The 21365-nt window shown below is 42.4% G+C and overlaps 1 protein-coding gene across 2 annotated transcripts in view; it reads right to left on the bottom strand.

The window, feature by feature from the left end:
* Positions 1–21365, bottom strand: part of MPI (mannose phosphate isomerase) — a 404206-nt gene that overhangs the window by 256438 nt on the left and 126403 nt on the right. For both annotated transcript variants that reach the window (XM_069624514.1, XM_069624515.1), the window contains exon 3: positions 5563–5763. In XM_069624514.1, coding sequence (XP_069480615.1) covers positions 5563–5763 — 201 coding nt within the window. The remainder of the gene's footprint in view (positions 1–5562; positions 5764–21365) is intronic.

Below are 21365 nucleotides of genomic sequence, written 5' to 3'. Positions count from 1 at the left end.
GTATATTAAATTGTGTAAAATGCTGTGCTTTTCTTGCATTTTTGCCATGTTTTATTTGTTGTACATTGATTGTCTTGGGTTTTTGTTGTAGATGTTTAGTAAATAAAGTTTCAAAAAAAAAAAAAATAGAAGGACCTTTCCATAAAGAAATGGCAAAAAAAGAAGACCGGGCCATTTTGAGACAAATGGCACCCATGGGTGCTTTACTGCAGCTGCAAATGCAGCCCGCGGTAAATGCACACCACAGTAGTTACAACAAAACCACTGCCACCAGCCATTCAGTGAGGAAAGGGTAACATAAAATGTCACATGAGAAGCTAGACAAAGGGGATACTAGGTAACCCCTCCAGCACCCTATTGTAAGATAGTGTGTGCTGGGTCTAGAAAGTTACAAATGTAAGTAAAGTCAATTTCACTTTACTGCTCTTGGAAACAGTTGTTTACCCAAGAGAAGGTATTTAAACCTTTGAGAAATCTGAAAGACTTCCCTGTGCCACTGCACTGAAGGTGCTGTGTGACACAATGTAAAGATGATGCCTATGGAAGTTGTCAGACTCCACAACCAAAAGAAACACAGAGTTCAAAATCACAGTAAAATACATGAGAGAGTGGGAAAAAGGGTCACACACTCTACAGGTTAATAAAATCAAGTCCTCAAAATCCAGCAAAGTTGCTGGGGGGTCTCTAAGGTGGAGGGAATTAGCACATTTCTGAGGGTTCACCCTAACAGCTGGCTTGGTATTAAGGACTGCAATAACTGTAAGGGTACTCCATGCTGTGGATTTGTTGCTCAACAGGACACATACTCAGCATTTGACAGAAGCACGCTTAACACAGTATGTATTGACATTGTTTGCACCAAATGTGACTATTGCAAGATGTAATACTTTGAATCTGGCATCCCTTTTGCCCTTGTGAAACGGGGAAGGTGACCAGGATATACACGTACTGATGAACAGACCCCGAGGAAGGGTCGATCTGAGTGACCTTCCCTTGGAAGAGGGTGATGGGATATTTCATGTTATAAATTGGAAAATGGGGAAACAGTGGCCACAACTGAAACAACTGAAAATGATATTGTCCATATGGAACGCATACCTGAATTATCAGCGCAAGCTGCAGAATTAAGGGCATTCACAAAGGCTCTAGAATTAAGCAAGGATTTAGCTGTAACCATCTATACGGCTTCAGCCTATGGACATGGTGTGGCCTTTAATTTTGGCCTACTATGGAAAGAAAGAGGATTTCTTATCTCACATGGTACCAAGATAAAGCATGGTGGCTTAATAAGTTAATTATTAGCAGCATTGACTGAACCCACTCGCGTGGCTATAGTGAAATGCTCAGCCCACAAAAAGATAGTAGACTTTGTGTGTCAAGGGAATTATTTGGCAGACCAGTTGGCTAAGTGTGCAGCGGAACATTGTAAATTGCCCCTTCCAGAATGTAACATGATACAGAGGGATGTGGACGGAAAGTGGGAGGGTGGAGTAGGAAGAGACATTGAAGGAGTAGTCAGACATTCAAGAAGAAGCAACAGATTGTGAAATTAAAGAATGGACTAAGGACAGAAACAATGAACAAACGTCCAAGGGTGTGTGGCTGGATAGAATACAAATGAGGCGGTTGCTCCCTGACAGTTATTTGCCCATGGGGAAATGCTCATGTTAACGCCAGTGCGATGGAAGACATTCTGAGCAGAGTGTGGAAAAATCGCAAAATTGGGTCGTACTGTCGGAGATGGGCGGCACTGTGCACCATTTGCCTTCAACATAACATGGGTAAATCTGTAAAGGTACCAGCAGGTCAAAGCAAGCTCTCCACGCAACCATTAAAGTAGTGTACATGGACTTTATACAAATGGAGCCAGTTGCCAAATTGAAATATTGCCTTGTAATAAAGAGTGGCTGTTCAGATGCTTACCCCCTGAGAGATAACGCTGCCATATCCACAGCAAAGTACATTTTGAAATATTGGGTGCCCCAGTATATGGTACCCAGCCTGCTGTATTCGGACAATGGGATGCATTTTACTGGTCAAGTTGTGAAATATGTTTGCACAGCGTTAGGGATTGACCAGCGATTCCATTCCGTGTACCACCATCAATCAGCCAGTCTTATTGAACCGCCCAACGCCGTGGTGAAGAATAAGTTGGCTAAAACGTGTGCGTCCACAACTCTGAAGTGGCCAGACACGCTTCCTTTGGCATTGCTCAGCATGCAGACTCCTCCGAAAGCGACACACAAATTGTCATCTTACGAGATTATGATGGGGCGGCCTCCGAGTGCTGGGTCTATACCAAAGCCCAAAGCTATTGGAAATAGTGAACAGCCATTGTTGAGGCAATAGTGTGCTGAACTCACACAAACTGCCCATTCTCCATCAACAGGTGAAGGAAGCAGCTTCAGTGGTCCTAGAGGGAGCGGGCCACTCCGTCAAGCCGGGAGAGCATGTTCTGATCAAAAGCTTTGATCAAACCAACTGCTTGCAGGCCCGGTGGAAGGGACCTTATCTGGTCCTATTGGCAACACAGACAGCCGTAAAAGTGAACAGTCATAAATCTTGGATACACACGAACCACATTAAGCGGGCATCACCTCAGATATTCCACCCCCCAACCACGGATATGGACCATTTTACATCCGAGCCAACGGAGGACACTTCAAGGTACAACCTACACCCTAGGAAACCGCACTGATTGTCTGTGTTTGAACTCCGACATCTGGCTGAGAGACAGACTTGGTAAAGGGTCGAAACAAACCAGGATAATTGAAAATACAGATGAAATGGCCTTGACGGCCCCTCAAGGGTAAGGAAGTAGCCTCGCTGAGACCTGTCAAGGAAGGTGCCGGAAGAGGTGACAACAGGACGTGTTATAGAGTGCAACCCTTGTGATATAGAGCATAAACTGACAACACTGTTAGGGTAATTATTAGGGTAATTGAACATTGTGTGTAAATAATTGTATATTATATTACTTTTGACAGCCAAATTCTGGAACTCAGCCACTCGGGATTAGCTCAGTGCGAAGGAACCAAGTAGGTTGTTAAATATGGATAATTTTGAACTAATGAATGAGAATGCATGAGAATGATGAGAGAGAGCAGACATGCCAACGGTTGATAGGTATGCATGTACTACCATGTGTATACTAATAGCAGTAGAGTCAGCAGTATCCCTTCGGTATCTTGAACATAATGATATTTATGCTGCTCATAATCTATTGCCCAGCACAACACAACCCCGACCCCAGAACCAGTGACTATTCCCCATGTGGATCAAGAGTATCAGAAAAGGCACCCAAAGAACAGCATACTGAAGTGGGTGAATGATACAAACCAGATATGAAATAGGACCAATTGTTACATATGCACGTATGTTCCCCACAGCCATGACAGGGGACCTGAGTGGTACGAGATACCCATGGATAATGATACGTATGTGCCCCTGCAAACTCTCCTATGGAATAGCTTTACCCTGACACCTAATGCAACCCTGTATTTGAATAGATCCACTTCCTGCTAGGCAGACCCCATCCTATTTTAAGTAAGGCAACAGGGTGGGGGAAAGAAGAGATTCCCCCTCAGATCAATGTAGCTAATATAGTTCGGAAGGCCCCCTTCTATTATCAAAGTAACCAAACCCAGGACAAAGACATTTTTATGGGCCAGCACAACTGTCAGATAACAGTAGAGATAAATAGAATCTCAGCGCCTCTTTTGCCTCGAAAAGGGGTGATGTTTGTTTGCGGAAAGGAAGCCTTTCTTAGGTTGCCTCGCTATTGGACATGAAGATGTACCATCAGTTATATATTATTGGGTTTACATTATAAACCTTTGGAGGGAGTGAACTCAAAACGAAAAACAAAGAAGGTCATAGCAAATATTGGAAATTAAAAATGAAGGATAAGAGGTGGTTTTAATGATGAGGATACTACCTGGCATCGCCTTTATAAAGGGTATGTCGTTGCCAGCAGGAATAATGATGAACTCCCGAGACATTTGGCATTTGGGTAGATCGGTGGAAAGGGAACTCAATGTAACCAGTAACGTCCTTATATTACTATTGAAATTAAAGCAATCCGGATGGTCGCACTACAAAACTGTCTGGTATTAGACACAATGTTAGCAGAAGTAGGAGGGGCTTGTAAAATAATTTGGACATCATGCTGCACCCTGATAACTGACTGCAGTACCAATATTTTAAGGGCATTGATGAGATGCATTAGATCACAACTCAAATACATTATGACACTGGGGACGGAAATGGTGAATCATGGTTGTGGGAATTTGTTAAATACTGGGGTTGGAAACCCCTTATTCCTATTTTGGCTATTAGGGGAGCGATAGCTGCCTGCTGCTGCTGTATACAATGCCTCCTTTCCCCTTATGTGTGTCACTCATAGGTGATTGTTGTAAGAAACTGATGGGAGCACTAACACCTAAACCTACCAATACAATGCTGACCAGTAGAATAATACACATGGAAGAAGTCGTGGAAGGGTTACATAAAATTTGATATTTCTGAAAATAACTATGATTCAAGTGATATATCCATTGAGGACGAGCAGGTCTGGCCCTAATGAAGCTTTGTCTTTCTGATTCAAAGGGATTGTTTGTTAATACACAATCAAATAGGGCTGCCATTTTTATTTGCCTCAGCAAGACGAAATGCTGTGCGCAATATATTTCCACTGGATCTTGAAAATGACGAGACAGCTTGATTATGTGCTCCCCCTTCAACTTTGTAGCTACATCCGGAACATCTTTTGACCACCTATGACCCATAGACCCCAGAGAGTCTGGCCTATTTGCTTCTTCCTGGAATGCATGTGAAAACAGTCCCTGTCCGGTCTTTGTACTCCTTTCTGCAAGGGCTGGGAAAACAGCTCAAAGTGTTTTAGGCAGGAAATTGCAGTTACGTAAGTGGATCCTGTTTTTTCTGCCATAGGACTCCATGTAAAAAGCCCTGAGTCTGTAACGTTGGCTGCTCACTTGGGCACTACGCTTCTAGTGGTGTGCTGGAGTCAGCCCTTTCGCGAAAGCCCTTGTCTTGATTGAAATAAATGATTGTTAAACCCACTTACTAGTGTGTTTATTGAAGGAGACCTCGGCAATGCAATTTTAGATTGACAAAGGCTTCCTGTGTTATGGATATGAAGGTGAATGAGTTGGGCAGCTGCTCTAGTTCAGTGCTATAATTGTCATCTAGGAGTAATAAGGTTACTGGAAGGAGCCAGTCAACAGTTAAATGTGGGTAATGCAAACGTATGAATCATCATTTGCCTCTTGAGAAAGAACATACTAGGCGAGACTACCAATGGATTGAAAGACGACATCAAAATAGGAATTATCTGCTACTGCAAGATGAGGCCTCTGATAGAAGGATGCAGGTTTACCTCTGGATCTCCTTTAAAAGGGAAATGTAGAGCATTTCCAGTCAGTCATAAAAGATGGTTTATGTCACCTTCCATCTCAGAGAGGAAGGCTCTTATGATAGTAATGGAATTCTAATTGGCAATATCTTCAAGCAACTAAGGCTCAACACAAGACTAGGACTTACCTTGTTGGGATGAGCTTGGATTGACAGCGCAATTTTAACTGACAGCACTTTGAACAGGAATGGCAGCTGACCACTAAAAGTATCCTTGACCTTCGATCCCAGGCATTCTGGATGATCAGCAATCCATTGCCCCAGTGTCTTCTGGGTGATACGATTGTCCACAATGACAGCATCCCCCTTGGGATGGGTTCCCATCCAGAGCTATAGGGAGAGGGGGACAGAGAGATCAGTGGAGAAATCAAAAGCAATATGCAAACAATGTATTTATTTATTTGATTTATAAAGCACACAAACACCCCTGGTGCATCGAGGCGCTGTAGAAGGTACAAGTTAATTACATTGTGTAAACATAGTATATGTTGCAGGAACAAATTATGTACATCAGGTTTACATAGAATAGATTTACAGTTATTTACATCAGGTATAGTAAACTTTAGATTCAGGACATTTACATCCAGTGTAACAACCTAAAGCGTTTGGAAGTGGATGGAGGAAGAACAACCTAGTCAAAAAGCTGTGTTTTGAGTGCTTTTCTCAAGACCTAGTAATGGACAAAAGTGCAATGAAGAAAATATATGTATTACTAAGAACTTAGTGCAAGAAAGAGTGGTTTCAGTTAAGCGAGAGGATGTACTTATATAGCAAACTATCATGAGTTAACCGCCACTAGGAACTGTGTCTTGAAACAATGGCACTCCTTCATTCGGGAACAGAGGCCCTTTTTAATAACACTTGAACAGAAGGCAATCAAAAACACTTGTGTGTAATGGAGGAGGGTGGCTAACAGGTTGGAGAAATGGCACTGAGGGAATGGGGGAAGCTACAGGACATATATTTACCATGGCAGGACTTTAAAGCCTCAAGTTAATACGTGGTTATACAGAGAATAGGAGAGCAAGCTTTGGATTAGGATTGGGTACTGTACAACATAAGACTAGTGGACAATAAACTAATGGACATATCGCAAGTCTGGAGCAGGTAGGAGTTGTACCAACACACCACATAAGAATATAGGCAAACAAAAGAAGTATGAACATGTTCTGTAATAATTGCAAGGCAGGAAGCACTGACCGAAAACAAGTGCCCCAGGAAACGCTTATAGCTAATATAAGAAAACTCGCATGACATATACTCATTTTACAGTTCAAAAGTGAACCCTACTCATTTCACTTTTAAAACTATAAATATATTTATCTGCTAATCAGCTAAACATTTAAAAATTAATACTCATTTAAAATATTGTACAATAATACACAAGACCTCTACTTAAGAACATCTGTGTCACACTTTAAGTTCTCAATTGCCTATTATTTTTGTGGAATACTAAATAAATGCAGTTAACTTATTTCTAAAACTAACATCGGATGTTCCTGTAAAGGTGTCTGATCACTTGACCCACTATTACCCCTACTTGTTTCAGTTCCGTCTACTATTAACAGACTTTCTTCAGGGGAAAAGAAAAGGATAGCATGGGCAGACGGAGGAAGGACTCAGACTAGAGGACATTCTTTGCAAAGGTCTTATTCAACTTAAAAGGAAAATGCCTGACTAACCCCATTGACAAAAGGGGAGTTCCCTTGCTATCAAACTAAACTAAGGTGCTCATCAATAGCCAAATAATAGTCCTCCATCCAAACCCATTCATTAAACTGGCCCTACCACTTAGAGAAAAATAAAGGAAATTTAGATAGAGTGCCATGCACTCAATGTTTCTTTCATGCTGCGGGCACCGGAGCGGCTGTAACTGCTGCTTCTCCTCCCTCCATCATCTGATGCCCTCGTAGTGCACTGGGTGCAACTCCATTTTCCATGGCATGCCCCCCTTGGGCAGTAGTGAGCGGCACACGTTTGCGCAAAACATGGGAATGAAGGTACATTTTATTTCAAAAGGACGCGATCATCATCCAATACTTTTGTACTTTATGGAGCTTAAGATCTCTCCGTTTTGCTGTCCTTTGTTTTGTGCGCTCATTATGATCCCTGAGAGTATGCCATTTCAAGATGGCTGTGCCCTTTTGCTGTGCACTGGAGTGCTGGGGCTGGTGTGCATGGGGCCCAGGATTGGCTGTGGCCTGCTACATCTCAGCCAATCAGGAGTCTTGCACGCTTGGCCGGCCCTCCTCCAAAGGCCCGATCCTAAGGCCTCTGTCCACCACGGTATGCCGCATTGCCTCCCCCGTGACTGTCTTTGTGCCCCATCCACCCCTATGCCCCGCGTGAATGTCTTTCTGTCCCCCACCCACCCCTATGCCCCCCGTGACTGACTTTGTGCCCCCACCCACCCCTATGAACCCCCTACTCTTTTTGTTCTCCCTTGTTTTAGTGTTGCCCCATCCTTTCTCCCCTCCTTCTCCAGCACTTTTGCTATTTCATACTTGTCTAATGTATGACCTGTATGATGGTTGCATGTCTATGTCCCACACCCCCTTTTGTTCTTCTCCTTCCTCTCCTCCCCTAGCATGACTTGACAACATACAAGTTCAGAAGACCTATCGCTTTGTCTTGCCCTTCCCCTCCTCCTCACCTCTATTTCCCTCCTTTCCTACACTATTCCCTCCCATCTTCCTCCCCACCCTTTCCCTCCTCCTGTTAAAGTCTGGCACTACCTCAATTGCTGTCAGGCATAGTAATCGTAGCCGCCTGTCTTTCGCAGTCACCTTGCCCTCTCCTCCCCCTCCCGCCTTTTATGTCGATTAGCACTTACTCTATCATTTGTCCCTTGAACTTTGATAGCAGTCTGCCCCCTTCCCTCCTTGTCTTCTCCTTCCACTCCCCCCAGCACTATTCTGAATCGTCGTCTGACCTATAATGATAGTCACTTGTTTTGTCCGTCTCTTTCACCCTCACTACACACTCCCCTTTCCCCCCTCTTGTATACTCATCACTATATCAATTGTCTTCAGGCATAGTAATGTTACTGCTGGTTTTGTCTCATTTCTTTTTTCCCCTTCCCCTCTTCTCCTTAATTGTTCCTTGCACTTTCACTATCGGAAAGGCAGCCAGGCTGATTATGATAGTTATTCTTCACATTCTGGATTGTTTCAAGAACTTGGACGAATGTAATTATATTCTGGCTTGCTCCCTCCCTCATTGAAGCGCTTTGAAACACATTGTGTATAGGCACTATACGAAATAAACAATCAATTGAATTCAATTCAATGTTGGATACCGGAATATTTCCAAAGGGATTCCAGGAATCTCTCCTGATTTCAGGATTCTTCAGATTAACAGTCCTCCAGCTTCACAGTTCCAGGCAGTTTATCAAAGTTCCTCAAGTCTCTCAAGTTCCACAACCAAACAAATTAAGTTAAAGAGAAAACAGAAATCCAGGTTTTTTAGATGGGAGGGATATTCCCCAATACCTCTCCACCGCTTAAGCTACTCTCTCCCCTCTAGATTCAGAGTTTGGGTGCCTCTGGGGTCCTCATGTCTCTTCTTTGCTTTCTTTAATGGGTCTCTCTGGCTCCCATGGGTTTGTATTACTACTTCACTTGACTCTCTGGGGACTCTGTAACCCCTTTATTCTATTTGTGGTTCTCACTGCTCCAGTGGGTTCTTGTGACCCCCCTGGAGGTTTATCTTCCTCAAGTTGCACAAACTCTTATAACCTTTCTCTTTCTCTGGTTTAGTCTTTCTCACTGGGCCTCTGTGACCCTGTATTTCACTTAATTCTGTGTCCCCCCCCGACCCACCTCAACCTGGGCAACTGTGTACCTTCTGCTTTGCAGGGTCCACTTCAGTGGGGGTGTTCACTTCGGCAGCACTCCTCCTCAACTGCCGGTCTTCTGGACTGGATACAAGCGATCTTCTGACTCCGCTCGTCTTTCGCCCTTCTGCTCTCTCGTGAGCAGAGGATTAATTCCTCCCTCGGTTGATGGTTTCAGCAATCATTCACGGAATCTAGGCCAACCACGTCCTCGGCCTGGCCACGCCTTCAGGTACAGTGTTTGCTCTGATTGGCCAGAACTTCTCAGCCCCAGTATGCCTCTGTATCGGGACGGTGGTTTGTCCCTTCAGCATTCTCCTTGCTCCCTTTGTCATTCGTCTCGCTTTGTGCCACAGCTGGCTCCGCTGTGTAGCACAGCTCCGTCCCTTTATTGTCACTCCTGTAATGACAGAGAGCGTAATGGGAGGCAGCTTGGGGACATTAGGTTGACAGCCTTGTAGATGATGCAGCAGGATTTGAGGATGACGCATGCTTGCAGTGGGAGCCAGTGCAGTTCGATGAGGGTCGGGTGATGTGCTTGAATTTGCAGAGTCCTTCAATGAGTATTGCTGCAGCATGCAGGACACATCTCAGGGAAGACACGGTAGTCGCCGGAAGCCCTTACAAAAGGGCACTGCCATCATCCCGCTAGCAGAGGACCAAGGCTTGGACAGCAGATCTGCAGTTGTTTTCCGGGATGAAGGGCTGGATTTTCCGCAGGAGAGAAAGTTGGTACCAAGCCGTTTCTTTCTTCCTTGCTATGTGCCGTTTGAAGGAGAGGGGTCTGTCGATGTCAAACCCAAAGAACCTGGCACAGGTGGCCATCTAGGGTGTGAAGCCCTCGAGGTGCATAGCAAAGAGTCAAGTCTGGATGTCCAGGGTTGTTTGTCACCAGTAGGAATTCACTCTTGAAGGGATTGAGTTTCAGGTAACCACTGGACATCCACAACCAAATCAATGAGAGACAGGCCTTGAGCCTTTGGATGTCTTCGATGGAGGATATCTTAAGGTAGAGCTGTGTGTTATCTGCATATCGGTGGATGTTGTGTGGAGCGAGTAGTGTTCCATGTAAAGAATGACGATCACGGGACGAGGATGGATCCTTGTGAAAATTCACATAAGATTGGTAAACTTGGTCATCTAAAGGAATCCATTTGCAAAAACCTGTGTCGATTAGCAAAGTACGATTTGAAACAGCTGAAGACGATCTCACTGATCCCTGTGTGCCGATTAGAATGCAGAAAAGTGGGATGCCCCGTGGCCCAGAAAAAGTACCATTGGACCGATTTAAGAGTGACCTTGTGGTTTGGGTCCCAGTATGTCCCGGCAAATTACAGACCAACATCTCTGCTGGATTCCACGGGTAAGATCGTTTGCCAAGATCTTAGTGAAACATCTCAGTGAATGGACTATTTCTACGGAATCCATTAGCAATCTTCAAGCTGGTTTCCAGGCTTGTATGTGTATCACTGATCACGTTTTTAGATTTTCTTGGATTCTTCAAAAATATTTAGTTCTGTACAGGGTAAATATATATGCAATATTTGTGGACCTTAAACAGCCTTTGATGGAGTGCCAGAGGTACTGTTGTGGCAGGTATTAAGGAGTAGACGTGTCCCCAATGACCATCTTTAGTTAATTCAACTCAAGTACACAAACAAGGCAACTGTGCAATGGGGGCTCGGTGGCAAAACAACAGCTATGTTCGGATTGGAAAAATGTCAGACAGCGATGTGTCCTGGCGCCATTGTCATTTTGTCTATATATAAATGAGGTAATAATTTATTTAATGGAAATATGCCAGAACCCCCTTAAGTTACTTCACATGAAAATTCCTGCTCTCTTTTTTCGCAGATGATGCAGTGCCACTGGCTTCTACTCTGGCTGGGTTAAAGAAAAAAGTTACAAACTTTTGTAGGAAATGTAATGACATGGGGTTGGAACTCAACATTAGTAAAGTTGTTTAGTAGACCAAACTCATTGGTAAAACCAAACTCATTGAGTTCCGCCCCAAATTATCCAAGGCCCGCAAGGTGGACATCAAGGATGGAAAATCAAAGTCTGGAGAATGTCGATCACTAGGATTATCTGGGAGTAAGATTCCCAGATTCTGGAATGTATATATACACACACAACGTTATGGTTAAGTTGCCCTACCAAAAACCTGGGGGGGGGGGGGTGTGTGTGTGTGTGTGTGTGTGTGTGTGGCAACTTAACCATAACATCCCTTTAACAAAGTTTTTTGTGTGCTGCAGTTCCGTTTTTTTGAAGGGTAACTTAATCATAACATCGTGGTAATAAAGTTTTTTTTGTTGCATATACATTATCATGATGTGATCTTGGAAGATATATAGCATAATTGACTTACTTTATATACATTTAACATACAGAACCCCCTCTCTATTAATATTTTAAAGGCACGGACTGAGCGCCCGTTTGCAGACGGGTGCGGACAAGGTCAACAGTGGGCAAACAGGCACGGGGTACCTGAAATTTTACTATTGTCTTACACTAAAAATGCGCACCTAGGAAGGAAAAAGGACACATATAGACATTACAAGTACTAATAAAGAAGTAGGGAAACCTAAACGTGTGAAATTAAACCCATGCATGTAATGACCATGTAGAATGAATTGGATTATACCATAACAAAAAAGGTATGCCTCCAACGTAATTACCTTACAGAAAGTCTGCAGCCAGGACCGATAGCAGACACACGCACTACAACGAAGGGAAAGTACAACAAAATAGTAAGGGAACTTCATTTTTCTTATATGTGAGTGTACTTTTTTTGGTATGTGGGGCAGAAAAAATAATTTCTGTTTTGACACAGAAATGGCCAGTACTTTGGAGTTGTTGGAGGAGAATTTTCTGCTTGGGGAAATGTCCGAAGACAGCGACAATAATGGTACACACTGCTCTGCATAAGCAAAATAATGATCAGTATTTTATAGACATTTAACTTATGTATATTTATTTTTAACAGACAGGGAAGAAATGAAGAAAGGGCAATAAACGACACAGAGGAAGAAGGGCTGAAAAGGATTGAACTGAAAATGGAGACACTGAATGACAATTTTAAAAGTTTAAGGGAATTTGTGGAGGACTTTGTGAGAGAGGGAAAGTATGTTATCACTGTTCCACCTGTACCTGCCCCCCCTTCTCCATTCCCTAGTGAACCATCCCCAAACCTTCCAGAAGAACACAGACGTTTTGATGAAACATCCATCCCTTCTTCCCCTCACAGATCATCCCCTCATAACCAGCCCGTGTTGAATCCTAATTCCCCTATATTTGTGTCAGTATCTGCTTCCCCCTGTATTTCACTTGACTGAACTGTGTGTGAGTTGTTGGAAAGTTTTTTTATATTTGTTGTTGTTGCAGAGGTGGAGGAAACATTTTTTTTTTAAAAAAGACTTAAAATGTTTGCGAACAGCACGCCTGTTCGAGCTACCCGTAAGCAAGAGAATAGGAATGTTCTAATGGCAACACACCTACCTGTACCAATATCAACCAAGATGGAACTGATCTTAGAACGCACCATCTGTGCAAGGTGTGCTTAAATAAATAAAGGGGAGCCCTAATGATATTATACCTCTCCGTAATACTTACAAAAGACATAGGACATATTCGTAGAGCACAACAGGTGTCCGGGATGTCTGAAAACGAGCAAAATGGGAGTGTCTTAAGGACAGTATACCTGTCCGTATCGTCCTCAGCCAAGATGGAACCGTCCGTAGAACAAGCGTGGTGGGCGGCATGTTCGTGGGCAAACGAAATGGAGGTGTCCTAAGGACAGTGGACCTGTCCGTGAAGTCAGCAGATGATTTATGCAAATGCGCAGTACACCCATAAGTACAACGAACATGGCGCCTGTCCCTATCTGTCCGTCTCACTTGTGGCGCACTTGTAATTAGTTTGAGGACCCGAACACTGTCCGTAGGACAGTTGTGCGCATGCGTACGTTTGTTAGTGTACATTTGCTGTCCAGCGGGCACCCATTTCCCTCGCGGATGTGTTCAGGATGTCATCATGTGACCGCACCCACGCTGAGCGTGTGGACTAATTTGCGCTGTTTGTGTGCTTCCGCGACATTACAAAAGAACTTATACACACAAGGGAAGTTATTTCACAGTTTAAAATAAGCATTTCACATGCCCCATACAATAGGTGTACTGGTGGATGTATTGTTTAAAACTTTTGGAACGCTTTTGAGTGATCAAGATGGTCATGAGGCGCACCCCTCCACCCCTATAAATGGCCACACCCCTGAGCGCATCTTCATTGTGCTTCTGGCTATAGCAGATTGAGTTGTGCTGCCTTTACTGCTGTAGCGACCAATAGGAAAACTAAATGTTATGGCACCCATGGCTACTGTCGCTTCATTAGCCTCAGCAACACCCCAAACCCTCCACCACCACCACCTCCCCAAGGGCCTGCAGAGGGATATACGGGTGAGGATGTAGAGATCGAGGAAGAAGAGGAAAAAGAGAATGAGGTGGAGGAACTGCGCACTACAAGCACTCGCCGGGAGTCGTGGTTGTGGCGGTTGTTTTCCGTTTGTGGGAACGTACCAAAAGCACATGCGAACCTGGTCAGGTCTAACCAGTGCCAGTTGGTGCTGAGTCGTGGGAGACCTGGTGTGTACAGCTTTGGTACTACGACCATGAAGCTACACCTAACTTCGTTCCACAGTACAGACATTCGCAAGGTGGTGCCATGTGAAGAATTTAGTAGATTAAGTTCCTCCACAGCATCCTCTGTGTCCGATCCTCTCACCACAAGGGTCACTCATTTGGGAGAGCGCAGCCCTCCAGCTGCCTCACAAGCCATTCGAAATGCTACTGACCCTTATCTTTTAAAGGTGACAATAGTGTGTATGTATTGTGACGCAGTACTCTGCAGGGGGGAGAGTTTTCGAAGTGCTTTTGAGGCTACGGTCACGGAGCATCAGAATAACTGCTTCCACCCAAGTAAAGCTCACCCTATATCTTTCTCTCTCCACCTGCCCCTTCTTATCCCCGTGGTTGGCATCCATTCCTTACCCTCCTTTGCCCTCCTCTCCTAGTGTGTCAGGTGCCCAAAAGCAGGAAAGTGGAAAACAACAAACATTTTTAAAAAATGGCTCTTTTCAGAGCCGCCTTTCTCAGTTTAACAATAGAACTAGCAAGTGACCGTTGTAGGCCCCCGCGCATTTTTGAAAAAGTCCACAGACAGTCGTAGGACACAAAAATGGAGGGTGCACGTGGAGTAATACCAATGGACTTAACGCTGCGAGTAAGTGGTTGCTCTGAAAAGAGCCTTTGGTGGTGTTGTGTGTGCTTCAAAAACTGTACATTGGGAAAAACGGAATGGCAAATAGGTTAGTGTGATTCCAAAAAAGGGCGCAATGCATTTTATATATTGTGAAGAAAAATTTGGTTGCCAGCATATGTGAGATGGACGCCATCTCGACGAAAAATAAAAGAGCTCCGAAACAAAATGTTTTCATTGTGGAATGAGGACATGCCAACATCTCTTAGAAAAGAACAAACAGCCTTATTCACATTGCGTCTCGCTTTCTCCATTTGTGGACCAAATGCAGAAGAACGCAGCCATATTTGTCTTTGTGCAATACGGGAAAAAACTATGCGGCAATTGGCGAACATGTCCATGACCCGCGCAAGTCCTTCCTTCATTGCAAAGAAATTCCAAAGACGTGGCCTAAACTGTTTCCTCCGCAATGAATGTTAAGTATATCAGGATGACGCTCTGTCAGTAAAGTAACACAGAGAGGTACCAAGTCCAGCCATCTCATACCACGCACGCCATGCCAGTGCACTTCCACATGAGGAAATCCAAGATCTGTAGATAGACGGCAACTTTCTGCATACACCTTCAACCAATGTATCCATGAGTCTCCCAAAATCCAGATAATCTGTTTTCGAGCACACAGAGCCATAGCTGAGTGGTCTCCTGTCAGGGAGTGGACGGTCTCACTAAATCTCTCCGTTCAGAACTCACCTACTGAACTGTATTGACCAATCTCTAGCTGTGCTCATTCTCATTTGCATGCGTCTCCACCCCAGAATCCCCGTTGGTAATATGCGCTGCCTGCAAACTACCGCCATGTCCGCAGACAAGTACAGGATCAGAGAATGACGACTGTACAGTTAAGTATTAATCCCCTTTTCCCCTTTAAGATGGGCTCTGAAAAGAGCATTTTTTTTTGTTTTTGGGCAGATGCCTTACATACACCTGTTATTTTGTGTTTTTAAAAAAAATGTTGTTCTTACTTTCCTCCTACAACCATTACAGAACCTTCTCTAAAGCAAGCCGTACATTCCAAAAGAACATGGCATTTCCCAAAGAAGACAGTGCAACACCATCTGCTGCAAAATAATCTGCATTACTGGGAACAATGTCGTTGTGGCTGCAGAAAAACATACCAGTTCGTAACATGAAAACACGCATGCCGCGATTGATGTTACACCTCCCAATACTTTGATCTGGACAGAAAACAGAACTGTTGTCCCATTTTCCCCTAGGGAGTGAACCAGAAAAAATTACTTTCGCAGTTGGAAAGATGTTCATGAGTGCTTGAACCAACTCTCTTAAATCTTCCAACGAAGTACGTGAACTCATGTAGCCCAAATGGCAAGCACTGTAGTGCAAAATTACCACATGAGGAGTGGTCATCGTACGTATGTGTCTGCAAACTTGCAGAATTGCCGCAACATTGCCATCAGCACCCCACACCACCTCCACTCCTCTCACATCGAAATGGTGTGCCACATGCCTACTCTCGGCATAGTGCTGTATGCCATGGACAAAAATATATCCAAGCACCAAAACCCTGACCCTCTCCACCTCTGCCATCTTTCAGTATACGCACCGTCTTTCAACACAAAAGAGCAATGTGAACATGATTGGCTGATGCCTACAGTCCCCTTTCCATGCTGGATTTGCTGTAGAAACCCGTACGTGACACGCCCTACCCGCGGACAAGCTTTGTCTGCGTGTGGCACGTAACTCTTACTCAGTCCTTCTACCCTTTCCACATCAGTCACAAATCCAGTCCCTCATTGGACACAAGTAAGCAGTCGCACACCATCCACCAATCACATTGAACATCGCTAAATCTAACTCCATCATCAACATTGCGCACTTCAAATTTACTATCGATGACTCTGAATGGAAGTGGCATATCATTGCAAAGCACCTACCTCACAAACTACTGTGCAAGTGTCGCGGATTTCTACGTACACCTCCATGCATGCGCACATGCATGAGTATAGAGTACAGGTATGCATATTTTAATCAAAGAACATGTGCAACCCTTATGATTTCATTTAAACAAATGAATGCAGCTAAATTTGCATAGGCAATACATACCAACGCTCCCCCTTTTAAGTGCAAGATGTCCGAATTTTCATTGGCAAACACACTACTTACTACTGTTTACCGCATAACCTATACATACGTTACAGGCATGCCTGTATAGCGCGAAACTCGAGTTTACATAACAAAATGTCTGAGTTGTGTACTGTGTATGGCCTACAGTAATGCTACTTGCAATGCGATCGTATGGGGAAAAATAAGCGCTCCCGATTGCTGTGGTGACATCGCCCTCTGAAGGTCTACTGATTTTTCGGTATCGTACTTATAATTTGAAAGTAGAACATTTCCCATCCCCCCCCCATCGACTATAATGCCCTATCGCTTACAAACCTCTCCTATAGATAATACAGCTTTAAAAAAACAAGGCATTTTCATAACTTTAAAATTGTTCTCATTTCAGAAGAACTTGTAAGTAACATACTGCAAATAAAATACAAAGGCAGCACATAGTGAAGTGAAATGCACACATGCACTGTGTTGCAATACGAAAGGAGAATACTCTGACAAATGATGCACAATTAACGTGTACAGTATCATCACTGCTTTATACACACAAAGTGACTATTTTTTTTTTTCAATCGCAGTGAAGACTACTTTACTGGGAAGCAACAGCATCTACACTGCAAACGACATATCTGAAGAAACCTGGTCTTTTCGCAAAAATAAGTACAGTACTACCTTCATATTCTAACTATTCCTCAAAGAGGCTGCGTTGGTTATTTGTTTACTTTGGGCACCAAAGCTAACATTGATTTCTGCACCATTCTACTCACAAATCCCCATTTGTTAAACAAAGAATAACAGGCAGAATGGCTCACAAATCCCTGTGTGTTTGGAACTCAAATACCATACAGAATCATTAGAATGTCAGTACTAGAAAAGAAATAGCGGTTTCAATTTTATGCCATTTTGTTTACCATTAATGCTTCTAGTCAACACAAGGCCACTTTGTACTGTCATCTCATCTGAAGCACATTGTAGTACTATACAAACACAAAAATAGCCTTCCCAAATCTTTGTAAGAGTCCAATGCACATTCACACAACACGACAAAGAGCTTCCCCATCAAACTCATGCACGCATGCACACAACACACATACATTGTACAACAGACCAAAGCATGCCTTCTTTTTTTCAACAGACACCAAAGAATACCTTCCAAAAAGCAAGTCCGTAGAAAGGAACGCAGAAATAGAGTTTGTAGAGAATGTTGGAACAAACCAGCTAATGCAGTCATTTAGCAAAACAAAGGAAGCTTCAACTACCGAAAATTTACCTCCTCCATCAAAATGTGTCACAAAACACAAAACCTTTGGCAAAATAATCGGCTACCAGTACAGCTAGCAATGCTCCTAATAATCCTGATATGGTAACAAGAACCCATAGTAAAAAAAGTATTTTAGCAAAAATGTTTTGCCACAGAGTCCTTCAGAATCTAATAAGAAGAGGTCCGAAATCATCTTCAACCCTTAAAACCTACCATATAAAATTAATTCTACAAGCTTTCGTGGACAGTGCAATCCTTCTCAAAAGGAAGTTGTTTATATTAGTGTTAAATAGGATGAAACCACCAACAACACTAAATACCAAATTACAAAACAAACTCATCAATAAATGGAATGTGAACAAAAATAATTTCTTAAATATTAGTGGAGGTGAATAGAGTCACACGACAACCACAGAACCATATTTTAATGAAGAAGCATACAAACACAATCAAACAAACAATTGCCATCCATAGCAGTGGGCGAGAGTATGAAAAAATCAATAGTACCATCATGGAACAAGAAACACTGCTTAGAAAATTATCCCCTGAAAACTCAGCATTACCTCTCAATTCGACAGAACCAGACCATCCAGTATACAAATGGCTGTGCACATCAATGTGTGCCATTCCAAACAAATGTTTCAAATCTTTACATCAGTCCCTCAATCAGTATGTAAAAGGTAAAGACAAAATTAAAATGAAAGTGCTGCAAAATATGGATATCTGTCCAGTGCGCAAATACACAGGACTACAAGGACATTCATTAGCCTGCACTTCTGGACCTATTTGCAAAAGCACCTTCCATGATATCAAAAGGATATCAATACATCATTCAAATGTAAGAAATCTAGTGTATAAAATACACTATGCAAAAAGTCCAGCTTCAGAATTAGGCAATTTAAATAACACTCTTCTGCATGTTACACCCAAATACCTACAAGAAGAAATTGACCGTATCCAGAGAAAGTATTTTGGAAGCGAAAGCCACTTACAAAATGCAATAGTTTTAGAATAGAGTAGCAACAATTCTGCACATAGAAACCTTCTATTACACACAGAAAAGAAATACTAACATTTAAAAGGGCATCGGCTGAAGAACCAAACCATGTGTTTGTTGCCGCAGAATGTTTTACAAAAGGAACACAAAAAATATAGACATAGCATACAAAATAGAAGACAATGAAGATTCCAAATGGTTTGAATTAGCTCTCTACCATTTAGCAGAAAACAAAAATGAACTAACTGAACGCCTAATATGTTGCAGTTACTGTACTACAAAATTAGACAACAACCACACTCCTTCACATGCTATTACAAATAATTTGGAATTGTTCCCACTACCAAAAATCCTGCAACAACTCAATTTGTATGAGAGCGTCATAATTCAATCAGTTCACCCATTTCAAGCAATTATACGCCTTCATCCAAAAACAGCAAAATTACCTCCCTCTGAATTGGTGAAAGGCATTCGTGGCAAAGTAGTTTATTTGCCGTTAGATCTAACTGAAAATGTACACACTGTAGGAATGCAACGTTCAATAGAACATTCTTTAATAGTCTTGGTAAATGGTGTACCAACAAAAGACAAAAGGATTTGGCAACAACTTGTGGACTTACATAAAGTTAGAGAAGCATTGCAATATCTAAAAGTTAATAACGAGTACTACAAGGAAATAAATATTGAAGAAAGCTTAAGGGAAACAACTGAAATAATTCAAGAGCCATCAGAAAATGGACTATTCGAACTTCTGGATCCTGCTGCAGCATCCACTGTTTTGGACCAGTACACAATTCATCCATTGCATTCCAATGAAAGCATAGATGATGCACTAGAAACTTACCAAATGCGACAAACCAAAGGTTCACCAATGAGTATATGGGAAAAAAAGTGTAGAAGCATGTGCTTTTCCACTGCTTTTTCCGACTGGCAAAGGTGGAAGGTACGATGATAGACCCACTTAGATTGGGGCATCAGAATACCGCTCATTACGAATGTATTCGCAAGATCCCAGATTTAGACAAAATGTGGCATACATATTCCACCAACTCTATGAAAGTGAATTAGCAACGCTATGTTACGGAGTTGCACACATTTTGAAATCTGGAACTCACTTTCAAAATAGGCCAGCTACGCAGTTAATACAAAAAGTACAGGAAAAAGATGAGGTTTTACAATCAAGTATAACAAATTTGCTTGCAAACATGCGTGGTACAAAAGAATACTGGTTCCGACGGCACAGAGACGTGCGTTGTATGATCATAAACCTTGGACCACCGACTTGGTTTGTTACACTAAGTTGTGCAGAATATGCATGGGAAGATTTACACGAGTTCCTACGCATAGCAAACAGCAACAAAAACAACATAGATATATTAACACCTGTAGAACTTTGCTCTCTTGATCCAGTTAATGTGTCACGATATTTCCATCATCGTTTCATTGCCATGCTACACTTTATTTGTAATAAAACTGTTCCTCCTCTTGGAGAAGTGCAACACTTCTTTTGGAGAAAAGAATATCAAGCGAGAGGCGCACCACATATTCACAAGCTTTTATGGATCCAAGGTGCGCCTAAATTTGGTCATGACAGTGATGCCACTGTTTTGCAGTTCACCCAAAAATATGTCACTTGTGAAATCCCTTTACAACAGACACATACTGAGCTGCATGGGCACATTTTACAATTTCAAAGACACAAATGTGGCAAATATTGTTGTCACAAATACAAAAACAAAGGTAAATACTACATGTTTTCAGTTCGAAATAATGTTAAAGGTAAATCACCTAAGAACACGTATTACATAAAAAAAAAAGAAGAATCAAAATATATCAAGGATTACAATGCAATCATTGCCCTCTTATGGAATGCAAACATAGATGTGCAGTACATTGCAGACAATTCTACTGCTGTTGCATGATATGTTTCAGCCTACTTAACAAAAGCAGAAAAAACAGAGCTTCACCTCTGGGATCACCTAACATCAGACAAAACACTATCACAGAAATTGTACATCCTAGGCATGAAAATGCTCTCTCATAGAGAATGTGGCTCCTATGAAGCAGCAGATTGTTTAACCGGTACTGCTTTGTATGGAAATTCAGACAATATAGTATGGCTAAGTCTTGGTCCTGCTAAATCTAGAAAAAGAGTGCTGAAATCATATGAGAGCATAGAAACAATTGCCAGAAATGATCCCAACAGCCAAGACATTCTAAAAAACAATTTACTGGACACATACTATCTGAAAAGAAGTAGCACTATGTCTATACCACATAGCTCAAAACATTGGATACAAAAATAATATAAAACCCCATGAAAGCAAACGTAGACATAGAGTGACCGATTGTGAAGGCAGCTTAGTAAAATTTACCAAATGAAGCTTAATTAATCATATAAGAAATTGTCATTAAAAACTCCTCAACAGAAAGAACTATATTACATGTCTCTG

The sequence above is a fragment of the Ambystoma mexicanum genome, chromosome 11 (genome assembly GCF_040938575.1).
Source record: "Ambystoma mexicanum isolate Mex_15411 chromosome 11, UKY_AmexF1_1, whole genome shotgun sequence".
In the NCBI taxonomy this organism is placed as follows: domain Eukaryota; kingdom Metazoa; phylum Chordata; class Amphibia; order Caudata; family Ambystomatidae; genus Ambystoma; species Ambystoma mexicanum.
This window is presented reverse-complemented; position numbering and strand designations above follow the sequence as displayed.